Below are 25,911 nucleotides of genomic sequence, written 5' to 3'. Positions count from 1 at the left end.
CACTGGGAATTAAAATGTATAGAAATCAATCTCCAGCTGAAGTAGAGTCGGGTAGAAATCCGTGACTTAAAGCGTGTAAGCAGTATGCAAATAGTCACTTAATCACAGCAGCGGTAGCTCATGCCACCCTTTGATTTCCTTGCTGATTTGAGGTGCAGCTGGATGCATTAAGTTAATATCACCAACCATCTGATGCTAATTATGAGATCAGACAAATCCCTCACAGCCGACCTCGCTTTACAATCAGCTGCTTCTAAGCTATCCGCCGCTACAGGCCGCCATCAAACTGACGGCGAGGGCCGACACGCGCACGACGCAGAGGGAAGCAAATCTGTCCAAGGCTGCCTGTGAAACAAGGGAGGAGGTGAGATCCAAATCATTTCCACCATCTGCTCCGCTGTCTGTTTGTCTGCTGCCTAAACGAGGCTCCTGCTACACAAACATTGGCCACAAACAATGACAAACATGCAGCGCTTCACGTTACCGCCGGCCAAATATTGATCTAACATCTCTCAGACTCAGCAGATTATGCTGAAGTGGGGAAGTGGCTGCTCACTACATCGCTTTACTCTGCCTGTGATACAATGTGGGCTTTTTAAAATGCAGATGCACAGTAGGAACAGCAGGAAAATACTTCTTTAAAATGTTAATTATATTTCTGAGTACTGGTGCCGGGGAGTTTTAAGAGTTTTAAATGAGGAAGGATATCTATCTATAACTGCAGAAAACCTTGCAACACTACCAGGGAAACCAGGGGTGACTAAACAAAGAAAATAAAAAACAGAACATGCTTTGTCTTTTTAATTTACTCCCACTCCTAAAATCATTACTTTGAAGCTCTTTTATTCCACAGTCCAGGTTTTTTTTGGTTTCTTTTGCTTTTACTCAGAAGCTTTGACAAGGACTCAAGGCCCCACTTGAACAAGTAGTTTCCAACAATAACAGTGAATGTTATTCAACCATGCCAGCTGCTCTCAAGGCAAACAACAGGGAGGTTTTTCAGCTTCAAAACAGGAATTTAAAAGTAATGTCATCAGTTCACATTTAAATACGGCGTCTGAATAGGTCGAGTTCAGTTTAGGGACACGTTCGAAATGGGCACATTTTATTTTCATGCATTCACTTAATAAAGAGGGAATGAAATAATCATTTTGGACCAAGCTTTTTCAGCAGGTGCATAATTCATGATGCTAATTAAAGAATAACTTAAATTTACAGGGTTCCTGAGCTGGATGTTGGATTTTAACTGCATATTTTATGGCATTAAAAAAAAAAAAAAAAAAAAAAAAAAAAACACACACATTTAGGAAAACTGCACTTGATACCACTCTCCTGTCTGTACATTTACTATAGAGCTAAAGCTGTGGTGTGATTAGCCTAGCTTAGCATACAGACTAGAGGCAGGGGGAAACAGCTAGCGGCTAATTGTCGTTTGTACTTTTCTGTTTGTGTACCGTTTTAATTTCTCTGCATTAAAAGAGATGATAGGATTATCTTTTTAAAGGCTAGGTATTTCCCCCTGTTTCCACTCTTTATGCTAAGCTAGGTTAACCACATCCAAACTCTAGATCTACATTGAAGGCACAGATAATCAGAGCGGTGTTTGTCTCATACAGAAAGAGAATTAGCGTCTTTCCTAAAATGTTATCCTTTAAAGTTTAAAGTCTAGGGGTCACGTGGTTGTGTCTTAAAAATATCCTCCAGTCGGATCAGCAGTCCAAAAGCCCGACACAATCCATTTACAATGACACACAACTGAGAAAATTTTACTTATTTTAAGTCACTAATTATCTGATTTATTAGTTATCAAAACTGTCAAGAGTTAATTGACTTAGCAATTAATCATATCGGCATAATTTTCACTTGTAATAAAAGTCATCATCATGATCAGGTCAAATATTTTTTAATGCCAGAAAACGGTGCCAAAAAGTCTGAGGGCTGAATTTTCTCTCTGGCACACAGCCAACTAACTTTAATTAAAATAAAAGTGTCGTGTCACAGATATAAACAGATATATCAGATATTAAACTACCACTTTTTCCTTCAGAAGTTTTCCTGCCGTCTCTCTCTCTCTCTCTCTCTCTCTCTCTCTCTGTCTGTGTCTTACCCGTGTGGTGGTGGCGAACATGTACTTGTCCCGGAGCTGGAAGCTGTCCACCTGCTCCAGGATCACTCTGCGGTTCTGTTCACTCTGGAAGAAGTCGGTGCTGCTGAGAATAGTGGAGACTCCCTGGGGCTCGTGTCTCTGGACCAGCACTGTGGTGGGGGGGTCGTAGGGTTCCACACCCCTAAAGATGGAGGGAGAGGAGAGGAGAGCAGGAGGGAAGAGGGGTCAAAGAAGCAAGGTCAGGTGAGGGAGGGAGGACAACAGTATATAATATTTTAACCAGTTGTTCTTGAGAAAACAAACACACAGTTTTTACAGAAGCCAAAACATGACCAGTTTTGTTTTCTTGCACATTTACACTGAAATCCATTTACTTCCTTCTTAACACAGTATTTTTAGTGGTTACTTAATGGAGTGCCAGTAGGCCCACATAAAAATTTCAACACCCCCTCCTCCACCCGAGCCACGCACCAAAACCTCCCTCTCAACATCAAAGAGGGGAATCCTTTCCTAAATCCTCTTCATGGGCCTGAACATCAGATGTCTCATCTCCAAAATGCTGCTGTCTAAATAGATTCCAACCAGACTGAAGAATGACTTTTTTGTTTTTGTTTTCACTGATGTAAACATAAATCAATTTTAACATTAGATAACGTATCAAATTTTAATTTTGACTATATTTATAATATATTCTAATCTAGATACAAAATATCTACATGATATTCCCAAGATTTGTGAGGTGTAAAATGTAAAAATGTATCTTTAGAAATGACACAGTGCTGGAGGCTCAGTGACTCAATGATGCTAACATCGCTAGTGAGCTAACAGTTAATACTCTTACAAGCTGGGAACACGCTACATCACAATAGCTCTCTGACCTTCCGAGTTAGCTTGGTTGCTAATGAGACGACAAGTTCACACTGTCCTGATGAAGTCTTTCAAGTCTTTAAAGAGCCCTAGTCTCTGGTTCTGGTCTCAACAGACTCCTCTCGAAAGTCTGGGTCTGACTGAGTCTCTCTGATGTTTCCTCCTCTCACCATCTTGATGCTCTCTGCTCTGTCACCTGTCCACCTGGAGCCAACAGGTGGCGGTGGGCGGAGCATAAGGCCTGATCAAGATTTCTCAATGAGGAAGTGAGAGGAGATGACAAACAAAATATTAATCACAGCAGATGATTTTTACAGAGTTTAAAACGTGTGGAGAGGAACTTTAATACTGGACATTTCTGATGCTTATTTAAATGATGATTACATATTACAGTATCTGCTGCACTGAAATAAAATGTCTTATTAGCATCAGCTAATACGGCCTGCCTCTGGAGACATGTGTGTCCGTCCTTTAAACCGATGAAAGCGAGGGTCAAAACTGAGAAGCTTTTAGTTTTATGTTTTGCACGCCGTCCTCTGCTAATGACAAAGGAGAGATAACAGATTTGTTCCTGCTGGAGCTTAGAGGATTTAGTCAACCCGTGGTGTCAGAACAGAGTCGGTCTCTGGTGCATTTTTCACATTCACATGCTCCAATTTTCACTCACATATGCAGCAGAGAGCTCGTACTGTAGCGCTGCAACAGCAGCAGGCTGAGCTGGATAAAACACAGTGGAGGACGGTAGAGAAAGGATCAGGTTTTGATTCGAGATTTTTTTAGCTGATACCGATCTATTAAATATCCGGATCCGGCTCGTCGGGATCTGCACAGCAGACCACTCCTCTTTTGTGGAGCAGTTTACGCTACAACAGAGAAATACTAGGTTGTCTGCCTCCGCCACTTTATCCGGAGTCAGATAAAATATGAACCATTTGTGTGAAATTTTGTCATAATTGTTGTGTGAGGTCTTGAGTAATGGCTAAAAAATGTTTTGTGAGGTCACACTGACCTTGACCGTTGACCTTTGATCACCTTAATCTAATCATTTCATCCTTGTTCCCTCAAGGCGTTACGGAGATATCACGTTCACAAGGACAAAATCATGTTCTGTGAGATCACCTTGACCTTTAACACTTAGTCACCAAAATCTAATCAGTTCTTCCTCGAGTCCAGGGGAAAGTTTTTACCAAATTTGAAGAAATTCCATCAAGGCGTTACTGAGATATCTCGTTCACGAGAATGGGACGGGCAACCTGAAAACAACATGGCTCCGGCTCTGGCTGTCGCCGGCGCTGGATGATGACACAGCTAAAAAATAAAAACCTACAATGGCTCCACTTGCAATTTGTTAAAAGGTGCAAATTGTTGCAAAGTTCACATATTTTCTTTCCCCCCTCGGCTCCTACCAGCGCAGTCTGTCGTGCATTTTTAATGCAGCGCCATTTCCCCACCTCCTGATGGAGTGACAAACTGACTGACACTCTGACGCCTTGGAGTCGTGTCATTTTCCTCGGGGTGCAGTGTTTTCTTCCCACAGTTCCCAGACATGAATATAATGTGAACTTGAGACTCTAAACTGCACACAGATGACAAAAATATCTATCAAATATGATCCACCCTATGTTGCTACCCTGCTACCCGGTGCGTTCTCCTTTAGGAGTGTAGAGGATTTTATATTAATCTGTTGTTTGCTTTTAATAAAACAATGTGTACGTCGTTGATGTAATCATAATATGCTTATAACTAAGTGACTTTTTCATAAAATTTGCTGTGCAACATTACAGAAGAACAGACTGAACTTATGATATTGTTTGAAGGCCACAACTCCTTATATGGTAGACATCCCCGAACAGAAGTGAGACATTAAAACGAGGAATAGAGTAGGGTATTGTCTCTGTTTGTGTGAATCTCTCACAGATCCACCGCCATGAGGGCTGTCCCGCGTAGGAGAGTCAGATAACACGAGGTGAAACAACACAGATAACACGTGGAGGAGCAAAACAAGAAGACAGCGGCATGGACCGATAAGAGAATCAACCCACATTGTATTATTTTTTCTATGTGAGAATATGAAAAGACTGGGTCAGGAAGAGGTAGGGAGTCAGACTTCATGAACTGGCGCAACTGCATGTTGTTGTCAGGGTGAGATAGTTTGGCCCAGAGCTCTGTAACGATCTCCTTTTTCTAACGCTATGTTGCTGTTAGCTTTAATAAATACTGGGATTTGAACTTTGAAAGACTGTGTTTCCTTCATCAAACCAACACGCGAGTTCAGGTGACGGACTCAACAGGAGGTGTTGGAGAACATCTTCAGAGGTGTCAGTCCCAAAAACATGTACTGAATTCAGCCTTGGGAAACGGCCACACCACCGAAAATCACTGACTGTTTCAGAAGCTTTTCACACTGACAAAGAATCCTTGTCATTTTTGTCTTTTCTATAGATACAGCCTTTTTTTTTCCTTCTAGATAATAAATGTCAGCAGCAAATACGGACTATCAGCATGATCAAACCAAAAATACAACCCCTGACAAAACAGCGTGGTCAAACTATTTATGACCGAGGTTGTTCAGAATCTGTGGCGCACAGAATGAATGAAGGAGGTTCACTGCATCTTATCGTCTGTCGTCCGAATCGGAGTGTTTTCCTCTGGAGTCTCAAGAGCCGAACAGAGGGAGCAGTGTCTTGGCTCGGCTCTGCCTCTGTGGCTTTCTTTCAAAGGCCCCTGTTCAGCTGATGGACGCTGTCTGGGCTGAGAGTGCACGGAGGGCTATTCGCAGTCCGTCTCTGTCCCTTCCTCTGAATTCACACCCCCCCCCCCCCCCCCCCCGCCTTTTAAACGCTTCCTAAACAGCCCTCCTCCACTGTTTTGGCACTTTCTCATTTTTCTGCCAGTCCTGTTTGTCATTCAATTAGGGCTTTCCCGAAAACACTCTGTCGGAAAATACCACCATTTTTTTTTTTTTTTTTACACTGAACTGCCAACAGCCAATAAATCTGTTTATTTTCAGGCTGAACATTTGTAATGTCTCATGCTGTGACACAAAAAGATCTAATGAAATAAGCCATCAAATCTGAGGTTGACAACATTTTATGCCAAATTAAATATTTATACTTAATAATATACAACTCTGCAGTGAACAGGCCTGTCATTCTTTCAAAACAACCTACTAAAAAAATTTGATTTAACATGTAATTTATTTGTATTAATCTGAAACAAAAAACCAACAAAGTTGGGTTCACATCTCGGCTGCCTAGCTAGTATTACAAGCTAATGTGACAAGCAAACATGACAAGCAAATACAACCAGCTCAAGTAGCTAATCTGACAATCTAATATAGCTAATATGACAAGCTAATGTGACAAACAACTATAACAAGCTAACGTAACAAGATAACTGGACAAGCTAATATAACAAGCTGATGTGACAATCAAATACAACCAGCTCACATAGCTAATCTGACAATCTAATATAGCTAATATGACAAGCTAATATAACAAGCTAATGTTACTAAGTACTATAACAAGCTAACATAACAAGATAATGTAACAAGCTAATCTGACCATATAACAAGCTAACATAACAAGATAATCTGACAAACTAATGTAACAAGCTAATCAGACAACATAATAAGATAAAATAACAAATAAATATAAACAAGCTAACATAACAAGCAAATCTGACAAGGTAATATAACAAGATAACGTAACAAGCTAAAAAGCTATTCTGACAAATTTATATAACAAGCTAATATAACAAGCTACCGTAACAAGTTAATGTGACAAGCTAGTACAACAAGCTAACATAACACGCTAATGTAATCAGCTAACGTAATAAGCTATCGTGAGAAGCTAACATTACAGTAAGGCAGTTGCATTTTACAAAGTCAGCGCACAGCATCACCGTTATCTACGATCGTCGAATTTCAATTAAATTTCATGAATATATGTGAATATTTAGCACGTTCTAATTTCTTCTATTTGCTACAATAAATACGATTAATACTTTATACTAATACCAAACACACTTGGAGATATCTGAATCTGAGTTTCAGTCCTGAATACATTTTGTTCCGCTTTGTTTTCGAAGCAGGAAGTGCTGACTGTCAGATATCAACACAACTAATCAGGTGCCCTTTAATTCTACAACACAGTGAAAACGATCTAGGTGTGTCCAGGTACATGAGTGTTATCTTGTTATCAGTGACAAAAAGTAATGAAGCTTCGGCGAGGAGCAGCAGAGAGGGCGACCTGCAGCTCCACGTGATCCATCTAAAAGACGAGGAGGTGGGAGACGTTTATTCATCTGAATACTCATTTATCAACAGGCAGCCATCAGAGCGGTGTGATGGTGCTGTTCAGTGCTGCGTCCTCATTTTCCCTCAGCCCTTGTTTTCCCTGAGTCTGAATCACTGCCTTGTACCCGACTGCTTTCATTTAAATTTAAAGTAACAGACTCAGATTGCTGAAGCTTTTTGGCAGGAACAGAGGGACGTGCAATCACTGATTTCATTGTCTGACTGTTTGCAGTTGTACAGCTCAAATGACTGCTTCTACTCCTCAGCTAGCTTTAGCTATAGCAAACTGAAAATGACTATTGAATCATGTATTTTGATTCACAGCGGGTTAATTTTCCCAGAGTCCCACGGAGAGCTGAAGATCTGCATTCGACTGCAGTGACTCGTGTTGTGTTTTGTAAAAAAAAGTAAATAATTCAAACGCAACTGAAGCTACAACTTGAAGCTGCAAGGTCACTGTGACAAGTTTACACATGTACACTATTTTATACACAACACACAACAGTCCTAGATGACTCCAACTGTATTTTGTCATGAACCCAGGAGGGATCTGTGTACAAACTGAATAAAGGAAGTAATTCAGACACAAATAATGACAAAATAAAAAAGAAGCTCCTCAGGGTCTCTTCAGGAGGAGATCAAAGCTTTCATTCAGTTCATTTAGGGGGAATTTTGGCTAAAACATATGACTTGTTTTTTGACCTGACCGGGTCTTCATCAGGGCGGAAACAGTAAAAACAAAATGTTTTCACCTGGTTCTCACCTGAGACAGCACTATTACAAAACATAATGAAATAACTGTCACAATATCATCAACACTGATATCGAAAAAATAGATATAATGACAACACTACAAATCCTTAAAGTCTGAGCTAAGGTTTCATTTAATTAATACAGTTGCACAACAGTTTCCTTAAGATGTTAACTTCAGTATTTAAGTTTTTCTCCTTATCTTCGTCTTATACTTAAAGATTCAAGTCAGTTTAACTGTTGCACAAAAGACCTTTGCATCCAAAAAGGATTGTGCAAACACCTTAACTTTTTCCTTTAACTAAGGAAACTTTTTAAGAGATTACTCCCTCAGCTAAGGAGAAATTAACCCTTAAGTGACATACTTAAGTAGAAAACTTAAGGTGTTTTGTGCAACCCACCCCCAGGCTGCAGGTCATCCGGACAGGTTTACTCAGAACCAAGCCTGAAGCAGCTTTTAGTTTATTCAAATCGAGGCTTAAGAAATATCACTGTTTACTGCAGCTCACTAATAAATTACATACGTAACATCTTTTTCATCTTGTGCCATGTTTGCATTTGCTTGTTTCTAATGTCTTTTATCACTAAAACGCTTCTTTTAAAAACATTTTAATGTCATTTTAATGTTCTATTTTAACGTATTTCCATGCCTCTGTAAAGCACTTTGAATACTGCTGTATAAATAAACCTGCCATGCAAATCATATCACTCAGAATAATATAGTCACATCAGTGAAGATGATGTGACGATAAGGTTCAACATCTCCTTCCTCATTTAAACCTGCAACTATCATGGCGTCACATTTAAAACCAGGTTTCTCTTTGCAGTGAATAATGAAGCGTTCACTTGTCCTTCCTGAAAGACAAACACAGTCTGTCACCACCGTAAACAGAAACTGACCAGCGACGCCTTCACAAGAAAAGGGAAAAGTCGTCTGATCAAACGCCAGGAAAAACCAGAATGACCAGCTCACAGCTGAAGCACTTGATGCATGTAATTTCTTTTTTGTAAAGCAGGTTGTGCTGCATTTCTTGTATCATCATTATTATTATTATTATTATTAAAAGATCTGCCATAATGATTTTATCATATGTGTATTATCAACATAATTATTAAAAATTTTTTTAAATATCATTAATATATAAAAGACACATAATATCAACCAGTAATTTCTGGCTCTTTTTTCAATTATCTGGAAAATTTTTCAAATGTTTGTCCTGTGAACTGAAGCTTAGAAATGGTTGAAATTTGATTTTCTGATGCGAAAAAGTCTAAATATTTGAGACTTTTAGGACGATCAGCTGTGCCTCCTTTAACCAGCTCATTGCTTTTCTCTTAACCTCATACAGTTACTGTGCAGTAATAACGTCCCACTGTATCACGTCCTGAAGCTCGTGTGTTCAGTGGTTGTCTTACCAAAAGTAGGTCTTCACATGCTCTTGGATCAACACCCATGTCTCCCCAAAGTCGTCCGATTTCCACAGCTACAGAGGAGGGAGGGGAGAGAGAGGGTGTAAGGAGAGGGAGGAGGAGGAGGGAGACAGGGAGAGAAGGAGGAGGAGGAGGAGGAGGAGGAGGAGGAGGAGGAGGGGTGGTGCAATGTAAAATGTAGGTCAAGCTCATTCCTTTGCTTTGGCTCTTACACATGTGACAAGAACACTGAGGAGAGACATTTAGCTCCGAACTGGAGACAATGAAACTGAAAAAGCTCACGTGCAAAAAAAAAAAAAAAAACCCCAAAGTAACCAACAGTTTCGTCTCTTTGTTACCATAACAACACATGAAGCAGTTAATCTGACAAGCACTTTAAAATGTAACAGCAGCTGGAGAGAAGCAGAAAACGTCTTAAACTGGTGCAAATGAGAAAAAAAGGAAAATGAATGAACTTATTCCGTCATAGACAATTTTATGTTACGTTTACAGTCGTGGTCGAACTTCGACCGACTGCTGCCTGAAAAGCAAAACGGCAGCACAGCTCTGAAGCAGCTCGAGCTGTCAAATTAATATTTTCAAATATTCTCACATGATATCTGACCTTAAAACAAAGATCGGTACCTGCTTGTTTGGGTGGGAGCTGTCGTAGCCCAGCACCAGGTTGGATCTCCTGCTGTGCAGCAGCAGGTCTGTGGGTTTGAAGGGCAGGGAGAAGCCCTGGACGCTCTTACAGAAGTCAAAGGTGTTCCACAGGTAGTTGTTGGTGGAGTCTACGAAAAGGTACTGAAGAAGAAGAGGAAAAGAAAAGCACCAAAACGAGATGTGAGGCTTTATCCTGGAGGCAATATATGAAACCGAAATATGATGTAATCTCTAAACTAATTAGACAAGTCCTAAGAAAAAATATTCTTGGAAAGGAAAAGCATTGAGATGCTCCGTCAGATGTATTCCCCAGCCTCATTACGGAGTTTGATTATGTTATTGTACTGCGCTAATCCCACTTTTCTCAGCTCGCTTTAATGTGCTGTGTCACTGTAAACCCTCAGTTGTGTGTGAGCAGGTACAGTACAGCTTCACTGACGAAAGGCAGGATCAGGACGAACTCACAGGAGAAATAAAGAAGGATGAAATAAAGAAGAATAATATCCCATATGGGGGGGTTGTGGTAATCTGTTATCCAGGAAACATTACTGACGTTACAGTAAAACGCTGCATTTAATAATCTTTCAAGATGTGCTACAGCAAAGCAGCAGAGGCTGAGATATCCTGACTTTTAGTCCCTGGTGTGGGTTAACCTGCAAAAACACTGGATACTACATTACCCATAATGCAACTCAACTCCACTTCACAGCTCAAGCTTTTTTGTTATAAATGTGTGGTTTCAAAACCTAAGCTAAGTTCTTTTTATTTTTTTATCTGGAGTATGTATGTCTTATGTCTAATAACCCACAATGAGTTAAAGTTAATGATGCTCTAATCCAGCAACATGAAGTTACAAAGGGTGTACCTCAAGGATCTGTGTTAGGCCCCCAGTTATTTTATCTATTCCACAAGAATGTCCAAGGATGCACTTGCAAAATAAAATAATGTGCACATCCCCCTAATGTTTAAGGATACAAAGATCGATTACACGATTACCTGAACTTAAATAAAAATTGGTGCAATAAAGGATCTGAACATTAATTTGAGACAAAAGAGGTAAAACCATCAAATACAACTTGGCAAATTATAGATAAATCATAACCAAATTATAAAGATGTTTCTGCATGCTATGATCCTTTGACGTGTGACTTAAATGTGGTATTAAACAGACTCAAAAGCCAATTCACCATCATCACTGCAGGAAACTGGAGAAACATCATGTTATATTCTAATATATTCTGTTTTGTGTATAAAATGTTAAATGACTTGGCCCCTCCTCCATTATGTGACTCAGATTGTACTATATCCGTTCGGCAACTCGTTTTCTCATCTGATCATGTTTGAATGCCGTTTGAACTGAACTGAAGTCAACCTGCAACATGCAAATTCAGGTAGTGATGCTAGCGTTAGCTCTGCTCCTCCCGGCCCTCCCTCCCTCCCTCTTCCTGCTCCTTTACGCTCTGCCCAGCCCTTCATCCTACATCCTCGTCATGTTCACTGCCTCACATAATGCAGGAACTGGGAGCTTGCCAGCCTGTGAATCAGCCATAGCGACGTCTCCCAGCTGGTAATAACAACTTGAAGTCTGAGTGCGAGAGGAGCAGTGGACCAGGACTATGTTCATGTATTGATTGACAGCTGGAGATCCCACCCCTGACTTTGGCCTTCTCTTATTGGTTAGAAGGGCAAGACTTGCTTCAATGAGTCTGGCTCACAGAAGCCTTTGACAGCACCTCAGGTCTGGGTGTCATCAGATAATCCATAATTCATTTGTAATTTAAAAAACAAAACACAACAAAAAACGTAAATCTGTTGACAAAAGGTTTTTGGTGTCAGAAACAAAAAATTAACTGGTCTGTTTTTTTGTTTTCAGCACTTTCTTTTATCATTATTTAGTTTGAGTTTAATTAAATGGTCTATTTGTTTTTTGTTTCTAATAAAAAGGGAGAAAACCATTTATCTATTTCTTTTTTTAAATGGTCCAACTGTGTGCGAGTCAAAATAAAATAATTTAAATTAAATCAAAAAAATGTTTTCCATTTTGAAACAAAACAAAAGATTGACATTTAGTTTTTGAGCATATTTAAACAAAAAAAAAAATATAAGAAAAAAAGACATACTGTAGCTTTAAGAATCCAAAGCCACAAAGTTAAAATCAGTCTGTAGATGTCTGATCTTTGGTCGATCGCCAAGAGAGGTTGGTGTTGAGGAACAGATCACACAGAGGACGTGTGATAAAATAACCGCAATCCTTCAACATAAACAACACCAAGGAGCACGGTGGTTAACGCCACTGTAAAATAGAAAAGCTGAGACACTGTTTGGCTCAGGATTCAATTAATTTCTGTATGACACATTTGATTTTCCACCTGTGGTACCTGGTGTTACATGTGTTCATTGTGCATGAATTTTGACCGGATAAACCCAGTCACCTCATTTTCATAACCCCACCTTCACGGTTACATTTGCCTGAGAACAGTAAAACTTAATCTGTATCCTGGATCATGTGACGACCATATTGTAACACCAGCCACTGGTCCCAGACTGCGACTCACCCTCCTGTTGTCTGCTGGGCTGTGGTAGAACTGGGAGATGACCTGCTTGCTGCCGTCCTTGAACTTGGGCCCCAGGAGCTGGAACTTCTCTGAGACGAGCGTGAAGGTGGTCCCGTAATCGTAGGACACGTAGACCTGGAGACAAAGAGGGGAGGAGGTGATCGACGCCTGCACAATCGCGCTCCACGATAACTGGGGGAAAAAACGTCTGGATTACAGCTGAATGATTGATATTACTTTTATATCAAAAATATGGTTTGAAAGTAAAAGTTAATGAGCTAAGGAAGGGAGAGTTTAAGATTTCGACTGCTCTAATGTCACCTGTCACAGGTAAATTTACTCAGCTGTGGTTTATTAACAGGGATTATGCAATATTCTCTTTATGCTGGCGACTAAACACTACAAACACACCTTGTTTACCAGACCACAATTGTAACTTTTATGACCATTATTGCCATTTAAATTGGGATTATTTCTATTAATTGATGATTAAAAGAAATAATCCCAATGTAAATGGCAATATTGGTCATAAAAATCACAATCAGATAAACCCTGATGAAGAAATGGAAAAGCAAATTCACTGAGACACGAGACACTAAAATGATTTAAGCTGTAATGAACCAAAAAGGCTGAAGTATCTCTGAGGAGACAATTTGACATTTAAAAATGTCTATTCTGTCAAAACATTTGGTGTATGATTTTTGGAAAACATTAAAAATGAAAGATTTTTTTTTTTTTTTTTTTTTTTTTTTTTTTAAATCAGACAAAACAGCAGCTTCCATCCAAAGATATCAATATTAGCATTGAACCTGAAAACTCCCGATAAGTAAAGAGATTAAAGAGAGTTTCTGTCTCTTAAGCTCTTAAAGTTGTTGAAGTCTGCAGCAGCCCGGACCAGGAAGTGGAAATAGAAGAGAGGAGGCTATGTTCAATGACTGCACTTCACGTGTGGCCGGAAACTCGAGAAACATGTTAAACAAGTGTGATGTGTTCAGGTGCACTCACTGAGCTGGTCCTGGGCCCGGTGGCTCCAGCGCTGTCTCGGGCCAAGGCTACGATGACGTTGCTCTTCTCTCCCGCCCAGTGGACCACCATCTGGTTATGGGAGTCATTCAGGTTGGCCTGCGGGACGGAGGAAATGCATGTCAGGGAAACACTGCACAGAATCTCTCTTCAGACTGATGCAAAGATGAAACTTGCTGCAGAGACACCGTGGAAGTAAATGGAAAAAATGAAAACAGAAAAGTAGCAAATGGAAGGATTAAGAGCTCTGATCATTGTAAGAACACTCGGTGTACTACTGAGCTAATCAACGAAGATTAGCTGGAATTTCTCTGCTCGTATATTCACCTGTTGATTGACATCTTCCATTTACAAATGAGAAATTAAATCCATAATCAATAAAACACACCCTGGCTCAGCTGAACTCACACATTGGTTCTGCTGCTACAGTGTTGGAGGATCATGTCTGCAGACCTTAGATATGACGTCAGTCTGACTCTTCTCTCCTCGTGCTCCTGTTACACTGTGTTTTAGTGTTTAACAACATATCATAACCGTCACTTACGGTGTCAGTAACATTCACTTTAAGGCTGCGTTACAGTTCAGAGTATTTGAATTTTACAGCTCAATAAAATTATAATTACTACCTTCACAGTCTTTAAGGGAATGGCAGGTGTGGCCTTTTTATTCTGTCTATGGCACAAATCCATTGGTTCCAATTGAAGGTGCAAATCTTTAAAAACACATCACAAATATTTTGTTTTCTTAAAAAGGCTGGAAACTATTTGTTTTATTTTATTTATTTTTTTTGAACAAATATCACTCAAACAGGAGGAAACAGTGAATTTGTTGGGAACTATTTCCTGCTGTGGATGAATACACATTTGGTGATCTAGTGAGGACTGACTGAGTCAAAATAAACTACAGTGTGTGTGTTTGTACATGTCAGGCCTGGGTGATATCCAAAATGTAATATCTCCATGCAGTCCAAATATCGCGATACACAATATTATCAAGGAGGAGTTTTAATATAATTATATTGTTATTGTTGTATTTTATGTTTGAGTTCATTTTGTGTTTTTAATAATACATAATTATGTTATTGTTCTTTCATGTTTCAGGTGTTTTTTTTATAATATATAAATTTTATATAAAAATATTCAGCCAGTCAATAATTCAATATATTAATTTTCTATGCACAAGTTACAACGGACTTGGGTGATATCCAAAAGTTAATATCTCAATATAGTCCAGCCTATATATCTTTTTTTATACGTAAAAAAATGTTTTATAACAATTATATTGTATTGTATGTTTCATTTATTTATTTAAATATATTATTATATAATTGTATTTTATATTTCAGGTATTTTTTATAATATATAATTATGTTATTGTAACATTTATTTTTTAAAATGTATTATTATATTATCGTATTTTTAAATACATAATTATATTATTGTTTTTTATGTTTCATGTGTAAACGATGCTGCCAATAAACAGCAGTTTTATTTAGCACATGCCAAGTTACAATGTACAGAAAGGAAAGCAGTGAAAAGAAGGTCGGACTGTGGCGGGAAATATCGCTATATTTGATATTTGGTAGCAGGTGTCACCCAGTGCGATAGTGTGGCTCAGTGATGTAATAGTTTTTTGCCAACGCTGGAGCTCTATGGCGGAGAAAAATGAGCTACACAGACGGACACCAGAAAGATTGGTTTTGGTCGTTTTGATAAAAAAATAAACACGACACAGACTTTTCCTTTAACCGTGTAAACACCTGGCTGATCGAGCTCTGACAGTGTGTGTACATGCATATGGACGCATCCCATGTGTAGGTTGGATAATGCAATAACTTACTCTAAAACACGCACACGCACACACACACACACACGCACACACACACACGGCCTCCCCTTCAGCACACCTCCCATCGGGCACATAGATCAATGAAAAGAAATGGGCTATTTCATCTTTTTCATTGTCACTGCCTCGCCATCTCATCTCCTCGCTGCTTTCCTTCCCTTATCTTTTATTGATGATCCTGCGAGGGGCCGGCCTCTGAAAGGACTATTTTTTTATTTATTTTTTTTTGCTTCTAAGCCTTTTTCTGCACTTTCCAGGCGTCTCCCACTGTGGAGTAAACAACAAGTATCTCTGCCGCCCCTGTCAGCTGCGATCAGACACAACCCTCGACCCAGTTCTGCTTTGTAACTTCTACTATCACGACAGCGATGCGGACGACGGTGCCAAAAAAACACTGGCGCCTTCGAGAGCACGAGGAAACGGAGCCAAATAAACTATTCATCCTGAAACATGTCAGCAGTTGAGAGCAGCTGCTGCATCGCTGGGCCTGTCGTGTTGTTAATGTTGGGGTTTAAATTCACCAACATTCAACAGTAATCTTAAAAAAGTAGACGTGCATCGACAGAAAAGGCAGACACACTAATATCTGCACTCAAAAATCTATACACCAATGCAGCAACAACAGGGAGGGGGGGTTCTGGGAAATGTAGGAAATCATTAAAGGGTTAGACTGCAGAGAGCATTACAATACTAGATAGATAATGATGATGATGCATAAGTTTGGTGTTTTCCTTTAGTGTGACGATGATGTCACCGCCAGACGACCAGACTGAGTGTCGCGGGCCAGACACACATTTAAGCGTTTCCCCGTGTAGCTCCTGACAAAGGCACGACTATGGGCCGCTGTCAGGACGCCAGCTCCACTGACACACAACCTGCTTTTCAACCTCTGGCTTCAGTAAACAGCCCTCTGCTCTGCCCCCTCCCTCAGGGCCGCCGCCTCGCTGAGAGCCGGGGCTGCCTGTCAGGCCAAGGTGTTGCAGCAGTAAATCTCTGCATTTTCGGCTTCATTGGCCGCGATGAGAACAGGCCAAAAAAAAAAGAAGAAGAAGAAGAAGAGGGGGGCGAGCAGCTCTGCAGACCAACACGGCTGAATCTAGACATGGATGATGACTGTGGAGGTAAGAACTACCAGCGAAGGGTTAACTCGCCGCTCTGTCCGCAGGTAGTGGCTCAAAATGGAGGCAGCACCACTAAACATTGGCCGTCTCGACCATAATGAGGAGCGCTTGGGTAGCGCACCATAAAAGCTTGGACTTATTTGCGTGTGCAGCGCAGCATCTTTGTTATAAGCTCCATAAACTGCTGCTCTCCGCCTGCAGAGAGCTGGCTGTGTGGTTTGGCTCAGTGCTGTTGACTCACAAGCTCCTTCAAGCTCGGCTGACCTTTTCATGACCCCCCCGACCACACACACACACACACACACACACACACACACACACACACACACACACACATACACACACACACACACACACACAAGCTTTAAATCACTGTAGGCTTGACCAGCAAGCATTTTCATTTCATTTTCTTTACAGGCGATGTGCACAGCAAACGACGCATCACAGCCCTGCTGTGGCTGGATGTGAGTGTGTGTGTGAGTGTGTGTGTGAGTGTGTGTGTGTGTGTGTGTGTGTGTGTGTGTGTGTCGTCTCACACCCGGTTCTTCTTGCCCAGCTCTCGTTATCTTTACGCACCGGGTCAATTTTTGACGAAACTGCCTCGCGTCTTTAAAGCGTGAAATTCATTTTTAATGCTGAATGAGAATAATAAGAAGAAGAAGAAATTTGAGAAAAGGAGGCGGAGAGACGACAGCGCTCCGACTCTGTCTGTGATCACCTACACAGAATTCATGATATATAGTTTTCCCTATTTGCATATTTCTCTGTTTCTAGTGTGAAATATGATCATAGCTCATAAACAGGCCACTATGTTTACCAGCACTCGTTGTCAAGGTGATGTGCTGCAGGTACAAATCACTATTTTATTATCGCTACGTCATAGGCTTCGGCCGATATTCGATAATATTGAGTATTGCATATGTAATAAAGTCGGAGATGGGTGAGGCGTGCGCGCGCTCACCTTGAGTCACTGTTACAAAATTCAGAACGGACTTCCTGTGGTTTATCTGGCATGTTTCTTCACTTTTCCAGTGTGCATGAATGCATGACGAACCATCAACGTTTCTGTGGGTTAATTGATTGAACCCCAAAGGGAGCTAACAGATGCACTTATCATGTGTAAATTTGGCTAGCCGTACCTATATTTGATCAACACTGTTACTAGTACAAAGATAGTCGCAGGAACTCCTTCTAAAGAACTCATATGCATTTGTACTTGTCCCATCCAGTGTAAAGGTCTGTGTCCATGTGTAGTGTGATTATAGATCAGGTCTAGCTTCTATATTAATACTGTGAAAGTATCAAAGCCTCAGTCCACAGAGAAATGCACACAGCCTGTATTCAGAAACTGAGCCTTAAAACCAGCCGTCAGGACTTCTGGAACTTTGTGATGTCACAACAAAGCAGTCACCAAGCCCCGCCCACCTGGACCCACCATCCACACATTGTCTCCATTGTTTTTACCTGAAATCTGCTATATTGTTATTGGATCACTCAGTAAACAGTCAGCCAATCAGAAGAGAGGCTCAGAGCCTCCTCTCTTCTGATTGGCTCACCGACCTGTTGTCACTAGAGCTCCAGAGAGAAGCCTGAGAGAGGAGATGTAAAACTACACTGAGATGGTTTTTGGTTCTTAAAACCACTAACATATCTGCTTATGGATCAACACTTCAAATAAAACACAGAAGAAGAAGAAAATATGGAGCTTTAAACTGCTCTTGCTGTTACCAAGGTAACCATGGATGTCACCGAATCAGACAGACTTAGCTTAATTACAACAGGCAACAGTCAAACAATATTTTTTCTGTTGTAAATGAGTTTAACATGATAGTGATTAAAATACTTCAATATCAACATATTAAGGTATTTATAAAAATAATATTTTTATAAAAATAATATTTTTATAAATATTTCACACTCAATCTGAGGCAATTATTTCATGGAAACAGTGTCAACGCTGCTTTAGGAGGAGAAGCTGTAGCCTAGTAACAGCAGGAGAGAGACACATGATGAGACAGACGAAGCTCCTTTACCATGATGAGGTTAACGGCACCTTCAGACCAATAGGAACACAGTATACCACTGTGGTATGTGGTATGTTTCCAACATGGGGGGTTGCCCAGAGGTGGTAGAGAGGTGTTCACATCCGTCAATCGTTGTGACAGCTTTCTGGTCAATTTGGGAGTAGGGAGCTGGATGGAGGATGGGGGGGTGGGGGGGCTACTATACAGTCACGGTTTCTGCTCGTCTCTCTCACAGCCACATACAAAATGTATTCGTCTCACCTAAAGCCAGATAGGCTCCACTAAACCCAGCAGACCAGGATTCCTCTCCTGTCAGTGATTGGTTCTGTAGATCGGTGATCCATGATGTGATTTTATCAATAAAACCCACGGTCACACTAAATTGTTTCTCTCTCTGCTGCGCCACCCGCGGCGCTGAGGACTCAACCCTTTTTCTGCAGAACAAAAGGACAAAGAACAAAGAGCCGTGTTTTCTTACATTATCACTGACCCCGGTTTTACTGGAAGATAACCTCGTGTTGTTCATCCGCTAATTATCTGATAAAACCTCACAGTTTCAAACAGGAAAGAGAAGGCGATCGATTCGCTTTTATTTCCGTACGCTGACGAATCTCTGGGATCCCTCCACCGCGCCAGAGACACGAGGCCTGACTCAGCTGACAGGCGAGGAAAAATAGGCCCTCACACCTTCACCAGCCTCTGGATCTGCTCCATGCCACCGAGATGCAGAGAGATGAATAAATACGCAAAGTGAAGCTGACATTAGGGCAAAAATCTTAATCAGGATTATTTTTGATCAATATTGAGGTCGCGATTATTTAACATGATCACTCACTGACTTTTTGACACATTTATTGAACTTTAAGAAAAACATCTTTTTTAACAGTGGACTTTCAAATAAAATAAAATAAAAAAATTTAAAAGATTATATAAATAAAATAATAAATAATATAAAATATGTAAATATATAATATAAAAATTAATAAAAATAAATTAGATCAACTATGTTGTGACATTAATGTACTTCCACAACCCCCTGAAAACAACTAAACAAATATTCAGTAGATAAAATGATAAATAAAAATAAATTAGACCAAAATAAATCTGCACCAACAGACTGAAAACTCCAAAACATATATTCAACATTTTGGTAAAATAATTTTCAACATATTCTGCTCAGTAACTCAGTCCAAGGAAATTAAAGGCTGCTCCGACTCAAGATGACGCACTCCTATGTACGTTGCTAAAATGCGCCGAGACGTAACCAGGAAGTGGATTGGGCTGAAGGTTTTAAAAACGGGGGATGAAATCTGTTGCGACACAATAATCATTTTATCTCGATTATCCTGTTTTCATAATCGCCCAGTCACAGCCGACGCCTGGGCAACATGTGTTGACAGATGCTAAACGGTTGTATATCAGTGCTGGATGATTTATTGTGAATTTATTTTGTGTTTTAGTTCGATCATTGTAAAGATCTTGTATGATTTCTCTCTTCTACATCAGACCTCAGTGTTAACAGCCAGTTAGAATAGAAAGATTTGCTTTGAGGCCAAGTGGGAAAATCCTGTTTCATGCTCAAAGTCCTTTGTCTTGCTCGCTCTCACACAGCCCACTCTTTCCCCCTCCTGCAGAACCCCCCCACCCCCACCCCCGAGATGCCGCCATATTTCCATTAAAAAGAAGTAAGAAGTATATATATTTTTACAAACATTTGGTTGCACCACCTGACATTTTCAGATTGGTGAAGTTAAAAATACAGACAAAAAATTAATGTTTTGCGAATAAGAGTTCAGATTTATCTATTGTGAAAAAACTTTAAAAACTTTCTAAAAATACATTCTTAAAAGCTTTATTTGTCATTTACCTTCATTCAACACGCTGTATAAAAGGGGCTTCGATCTCTCTCGCACACGTCTCACCAATCTCCAACTGCCTGCATTCATTAGTGTTATAGATCTGGTTGTAATATGATTATGACTAAATTTAAACACTGATCATTTTACTACTTTTTCCATTTATTTTAATTATTAATTAAAATTCTAAAGTGTGTGGTTAATCATTCATGAGACTGATTTTTATGAGACCGATCTGAAGCCCCTGATTGCACTAGAAAATCTAAATTTATTGCTTCACCATTATAGATCTGAGAGTCCTAGAAAAGACAGAATCACACTCAGCACTGCTGTCACAATAACAAACACAGTTTGAACAAGTAATACTGACAAAATGATATTCCCGAGTTTGATTTGAAGAGGACTCCACCAGTTTAGCACTGCTGGTACATCTTCTTTAATCTGATCAAGATCCAACTGGGATTAAAGTGTTAAAATTATAATTTGTGGCTTTGAGTTAGTGTGCAGTTCTTTGTTATAAAAGCCAGTTACAGCAGAAACAGGTGGTGCTAATGGTTAGGCTAGCTGAACTGCTGCAGCTGCCGAGCCAACCTCTAAAATGCTGGCCTGCCAGGAACATGCTAACGCTAGTTAGTCACAATAGCTCTATTAACAGCTCTGTGCTGTTGCTAATGGGAAAATTAAATTCACACAGTTTATTCCAGAGACGGAGGTGTTGCACCAACCGTTGCCTCCTTTGTGGAGCAGTTTAGCAGAAGAGGTTAAAGGTCCCATCCAGTCTAAAGGTCTCTGTCCATGTGTAGTGTGATTATAGATCAGGTCTAGCTTCTATATTAATACTGTGAAAGTATCAAAGCCTCAGTCCACAGAGAAATGCACACAGCCTGTATTCAGAAACTGAGCCTTAAAACCAGCCGTCAGGACTTCTGGAACTTTGTGATGTCACAACAAAGCAGTCACCAAGCCCCGCCCACCTGAACCCACCCTGCAACTTTTGCAGGATTTGGTTTCTCTGAGTGTTTTTACCTGAAATCTGTTGTATTTTTATTGGATCACTCAGAAAACAGTCAGCCAATCAGAAGAGAGGCTCAGAGCCTTCTCTCTTCTGATTGGCTCACCGACCTGTTGTTACTAGAGCTCCAGAGAGAAGCCTGAGAGAGGAGATGTAAAACTACACTGAGATGGTTTTTATATCTTCTGATGGATCAACACTTCAAATAAAACACAGAAGAAGCTTTAAATAAGAAGAAGAGCTTTAAATAAAAGTGGACAGATACTAAACAGCTTAGGGGTTCCCTGGGGGCTCATGGATTGAGACACCAACCACGACCTGAAACGTCCACGGTTCAAATTTGACCACGGACCAATCAAATACACAAGCACACATTCCCGATGAATCACTGAGCAACATGAAGGGGCACATATCTACTGTTTACCTCGTGATGGATGAGACAAAAGATAAAATAGTTGCCGCTGGAAAAAACTTTTAGTCCTGAAAAAGCTGAATCACTTGGCCTGAAATCACTTCACTGTGCCCGAGCAGGAGGTCCGTCACTACTCTGCACTTTCAACTAATTTCCCAGAGCATCGCTGAACCAGATAAACAATCACCGCCTTTCATGCTCTCTCTCTGTCTCTCTCTCTCTCTCTCTCTCTCTAATATCCCACCTTACACATCACTCTTCTCAATCACTTTTAAAACGGCGTGTTTTTCGCCTTTACATGTTTATTTGTGTCAGGCTTTTCTTTTCACTAACAAGCCGTTACATGCAGCAGAGAATCTGGCTGCATTCCTCATTTGCGCTTGGATCCAAATAAAAAAAAAAAATAAAAAAAAAAGAAAAAGCCGCTGGTCTTGTGTAGCTGCAGCGTTTCAATCTGGCCGTCTGACAACAGTTAAGAAGCATCTTCACCGGTTATGCAAGCTCCACTAATGTATATTGCTTATTTAGGATGGGAGCAGAGCCATGGAAAAAGCCCATAAACAGTTTCCTGCAGTGTTTCATATTCACAAAGCGTATTAATTGGCATGGGGAAGTAAAAAAGCCTAGCTGTAATACCATGATAAGTCTTGTAGGATTAGTCATCTACACCAGACAAGTCCAAGCCAGACACATCCTGTCAGAGTATTAGCAATGCATGTGAAACCTGGAAACCACCAAATGCAGTTAAATAAACTCTAGACAATGCTGTTAACCCAACCTCTTAAGCACCAGCTGGAAAGGTGTAGGGACATGTGTCACTTCCCATCATCCCGCTGGGGTTAGCTCAGGTTCGATCATTTCAGTTCATTTCTGTCTCAGAACTGTCTGGGAACAGAAGATCTTATAAGGAAACAGAAACTGAACGTACGCATCAGGGAAATGACTCTTGATTTGACTTGAGAGGATTTTTTTTTTTTTTTTGCATCTCAGGCTTTAGAGCAGATAAGGAAACCACTTTATCGCTATCTGCAGGGGGGGAGGGGGGGTCGGCCTTGGTGTTTGGTACAGACCAAGGAGTGGTGAGGGATTCAACAGACAGATAACAATGAGCTACACCTCCCTCTGACCATCTTTAATTGAAAATCGATCAGGGTTCCAATAAACACACAATCCAGGGCGTCTTTCATTAAGACTGTGTTATAAAACACAGAATCATGAAGGTGTAACCAAAGGGATTTCATGGAAGAAGTGTGCGCAACTAGCGGTGGACGATCTTACTTCGTCATATGATCCTACTTTTTTTACTTTCTACAGATGAATCGTACAGATCGCCTCATTAAAAAGGTTCTATGTGTAGATATTTAATGTTAAAAATGTTTGTTGTTAACAAAAAGCCGACAAAACAAAAAAACTAAGCAAAAGGTGTGATTGGTTGTGACACAATCCGTAAACGGAGGACAGGACAAAAATCTGAAAGCGTCACAGTGGCTGAAAGATACAAAAAATCACAAACTTCCGTCAAGAACTTTCACAATAAAATCAGAGCTGAAACAGAATAGCAGATCTTGGGATTGCAGATTCTCGAGTAAAAAAGATTGCCATGATTGATGCCTGATCACACACGCCAGTGTGTGTAAACCATGGTCGACCAAGCGCCTGACCCCGAACACCGTCCCTCTCCGCAGCAGCACAGGAGCGACTCAAGTAAAAAATCTGAAAAATCAAAGACATGGAGCTTAACAGACTGGCGAGCCCTAGGTCCCAGGAGTCATGCACTCGCTCCCTTCCTCTGGACCAAAAAGACTTTCCACCCAACTTGAGGACAAACATCAATCAGTCCCTTTGACTGTTTACACGCCAGCTCGCGTGGTGCATGATGGTAATTCTCTGATTAACATTCCCTCCACATTCAGAACTGAGCTCATTTCCTACAGGGACAACAACGCGCTTTAGGTATTTACCCACGCACACCCTCTCTCCCACCTTCCCTCTCTCTCAGCTGCTCCATTATTCAGAGCAGCAAAAGGGGGGATGGTGGTGGTGGAGGGGTTGTGTGTGTGTGTGTGTGTGTGTGTAGTGTGGTGTATGTGTTGGTGTGTGTGTGGGGGGGGGGGGGGCATCATGGCCAACAGAGCATTGGCGGCATAGCCGATCTCAAACAATGATCATCTCTGCAGGACTGGCAGGCAAATGAAGGCTCGGCTGCACTCTCACCGGCGCTGCTGAGGAGAGTTTGCATGTGTAAGTAGCCTGTGCTGTTAGCGACTATGTGCTAGGGCTAACGAGGGAGGAGGCATGACTGAGGCCACCTGCCTCTCAGCGTGTGTGACGCAGGAAGTGAGACATCTCTTCAGAGGAGCCCTTTCACTGATAGAAAGCAAGGTGTTGACAACTCCCAGAAAAAATATTACTCATTTACTATAGGGGGAGATTGTGGAGGGATTGGCCGCCTGTGATTGTGTGTGGAGGACATTTATGTTATATGTGTGGACAGAGGAGGCATTCGCGCTGAGAGATCTCCCACGCACTAGATAATAGCAAGGCATGTGTTTGTCATATAGAAATGAGGTTGAGAGATAGAACGACGTGAATGTATAGTGTCTCCGAAGCGGAGACTCCTTGTTATACAGAGAGGAACCACGCTCACGGAAGACAGAGCAGCACGAACAGTGAAAAAGTGAAAACAGAAGCAAAAGTCCTAAGTGAAGATGTCTTACACCTACAACAGTATCTTACCGGGCGATCGATTGGCACGAGCACAACGCACGACACAGCTAACACCACCGACACACACACACACACCACACACGCAACTTATCTCAACGGCGCCAGGTATGGTTCAGGACGCACGACCAGATCTTGCGTTTACGCACTAACTACATTCTGATTCGAATGTATGCCGTTACAGGTCCCTCCGCCACACAAAACCAGTGGGCTGTTTGTGCCTCTAGCCAATGGAGGTAACGGCGAGCTCTTCGGGGTGTATACGCTCGCTGTCGATTCCACGACATGGTCTCGCACCAACGTTTAGGATTATATTCGTCTATATCTAATCTCCGTTTATGTTCGACATCAAAATGACGAAGAATCACAATGATCACATCAACAAGCGTGAGTCTCGGAGAGATAGCAGAGATTCGCTTAGTTAGCGGTTGGGCTGATTGCGTAGGGCGTATCTAAGTGGCGATCCTAGAGAGTGTTTTGGCACGCATCCCCCACTAAGATTGGCATGTAGGCATGAGAGTATGTGTAGTGTAACGTCGCGAGCTATGTAGAGCCACGGAATGCGCGTTGCTGTTCCATGAGCGCCCAGTTGTGGCGCGCTGGTCTCAGTTGTACATTCTCGTGTATGGAAGCAAGAGTGACGTATATGTCTATCTGTCCTATCGAGAGACGAGAGGCAGGTGCTAACGATCATCTGTGTTATGAAGAGGTTGACGCACATTACGCGCGCTCTGGGCCGCGGGTGCGTACGATCACGTAGGTGACAGTTCTAGCGGATTACAGGCGGTCAGGTTGGCGTCAGAGTGTCTGTCCTTCCATCGGCCACAGGAGAGTAAAACAAAAGACGTGCTAGAAGCGCCTCCCCGCGATCCAAACAGCAGACAATGTCAGTGATTAGCAAACAAGACCCTCATATAACCCGGGTTCCAAAGTTACTTATGCAAATCGAGTATGATTTTTCGTTCCAGGATTTTCGCTAAATACGCATCGAATCATGGATACAAATGATCAGTCAGGTAATCAGGTTGCATCTGTTCGAGTCATCATACAGCGCAGTTAAATAGATATATGCGATTTGCGTAACATTAGTCTGAATCATTACTGATAGCATGCTGAGGATTCGCAATCGCATGTTGACGAGCAGTAGAGTATGTTTTTCAGAATAATAAAAAAGTCACTGTAGAAAGAGTGGCAGTCGCGAGAGTTACCAAATGTAAATTATGCTCAGCAAGTTGAGAGATG

General features: G+C 41.1%; 1 protein-coding gene across 1 annotated transcript in view; it reads right to left on the bottom strand.

Annotated features, from left to right (window-relative positions):
* Nucleotides 1-25,911, bottom strand: part of sorl1 (sortilin related receptor 1) — an 87,578-nt gene that overhangs the window by 48,753 nt on the left and 12,914 nt on the right. Inside the window, exons 2-6 of the mRNA XM_022762983.1 lie at nucleotides 13,658-13,774; nucleotides 12,653-12,787; nucleotides 10,077-10,238; nucleotides 9,438-9,505; nucleotides 2,108-2,288 (exon numbers count right to left, since the gene is read on the bottom strand). Of these exons, the coding sequence (XP_022618704.1) occupies nucleotides 2,108-2,288; nucleotides 9,438-9,505; nucleotides 10,077-10,238; nucleotides 12,653-12,787; nucleotides 13,658-13,774 (663 nt within the window). The remainder of the gene's footprint in view (nucleotides 1-2,107; nucleotides 2,289-9,437; nucleotides 9,506-10,076; nucleotides 10,239-12,652; nucleotides 12,788-13,657; nucleotides 13,775-25,911) is intronic.

Source organism: Seriola dumerili, unplaced genomic scaffold (assembly GCF_002260705.1).
Source record: "Seriola dumerili isolate Sdu_G_001 unplaced genomic scaffold, Sdu_1.0 BDQW01000458.1, whole genome shotgun sequence".
Taxonomy (NCBI): domain Eukaryota; kingdom Metazoa; phylum Chordata; class Actinopteri; order Carangiformes; family Carangidae; genus Seriola; species Seriola dumerili.
This window is presented reverse-complemented; position numbering and strand designations above follow the sequence as displayed.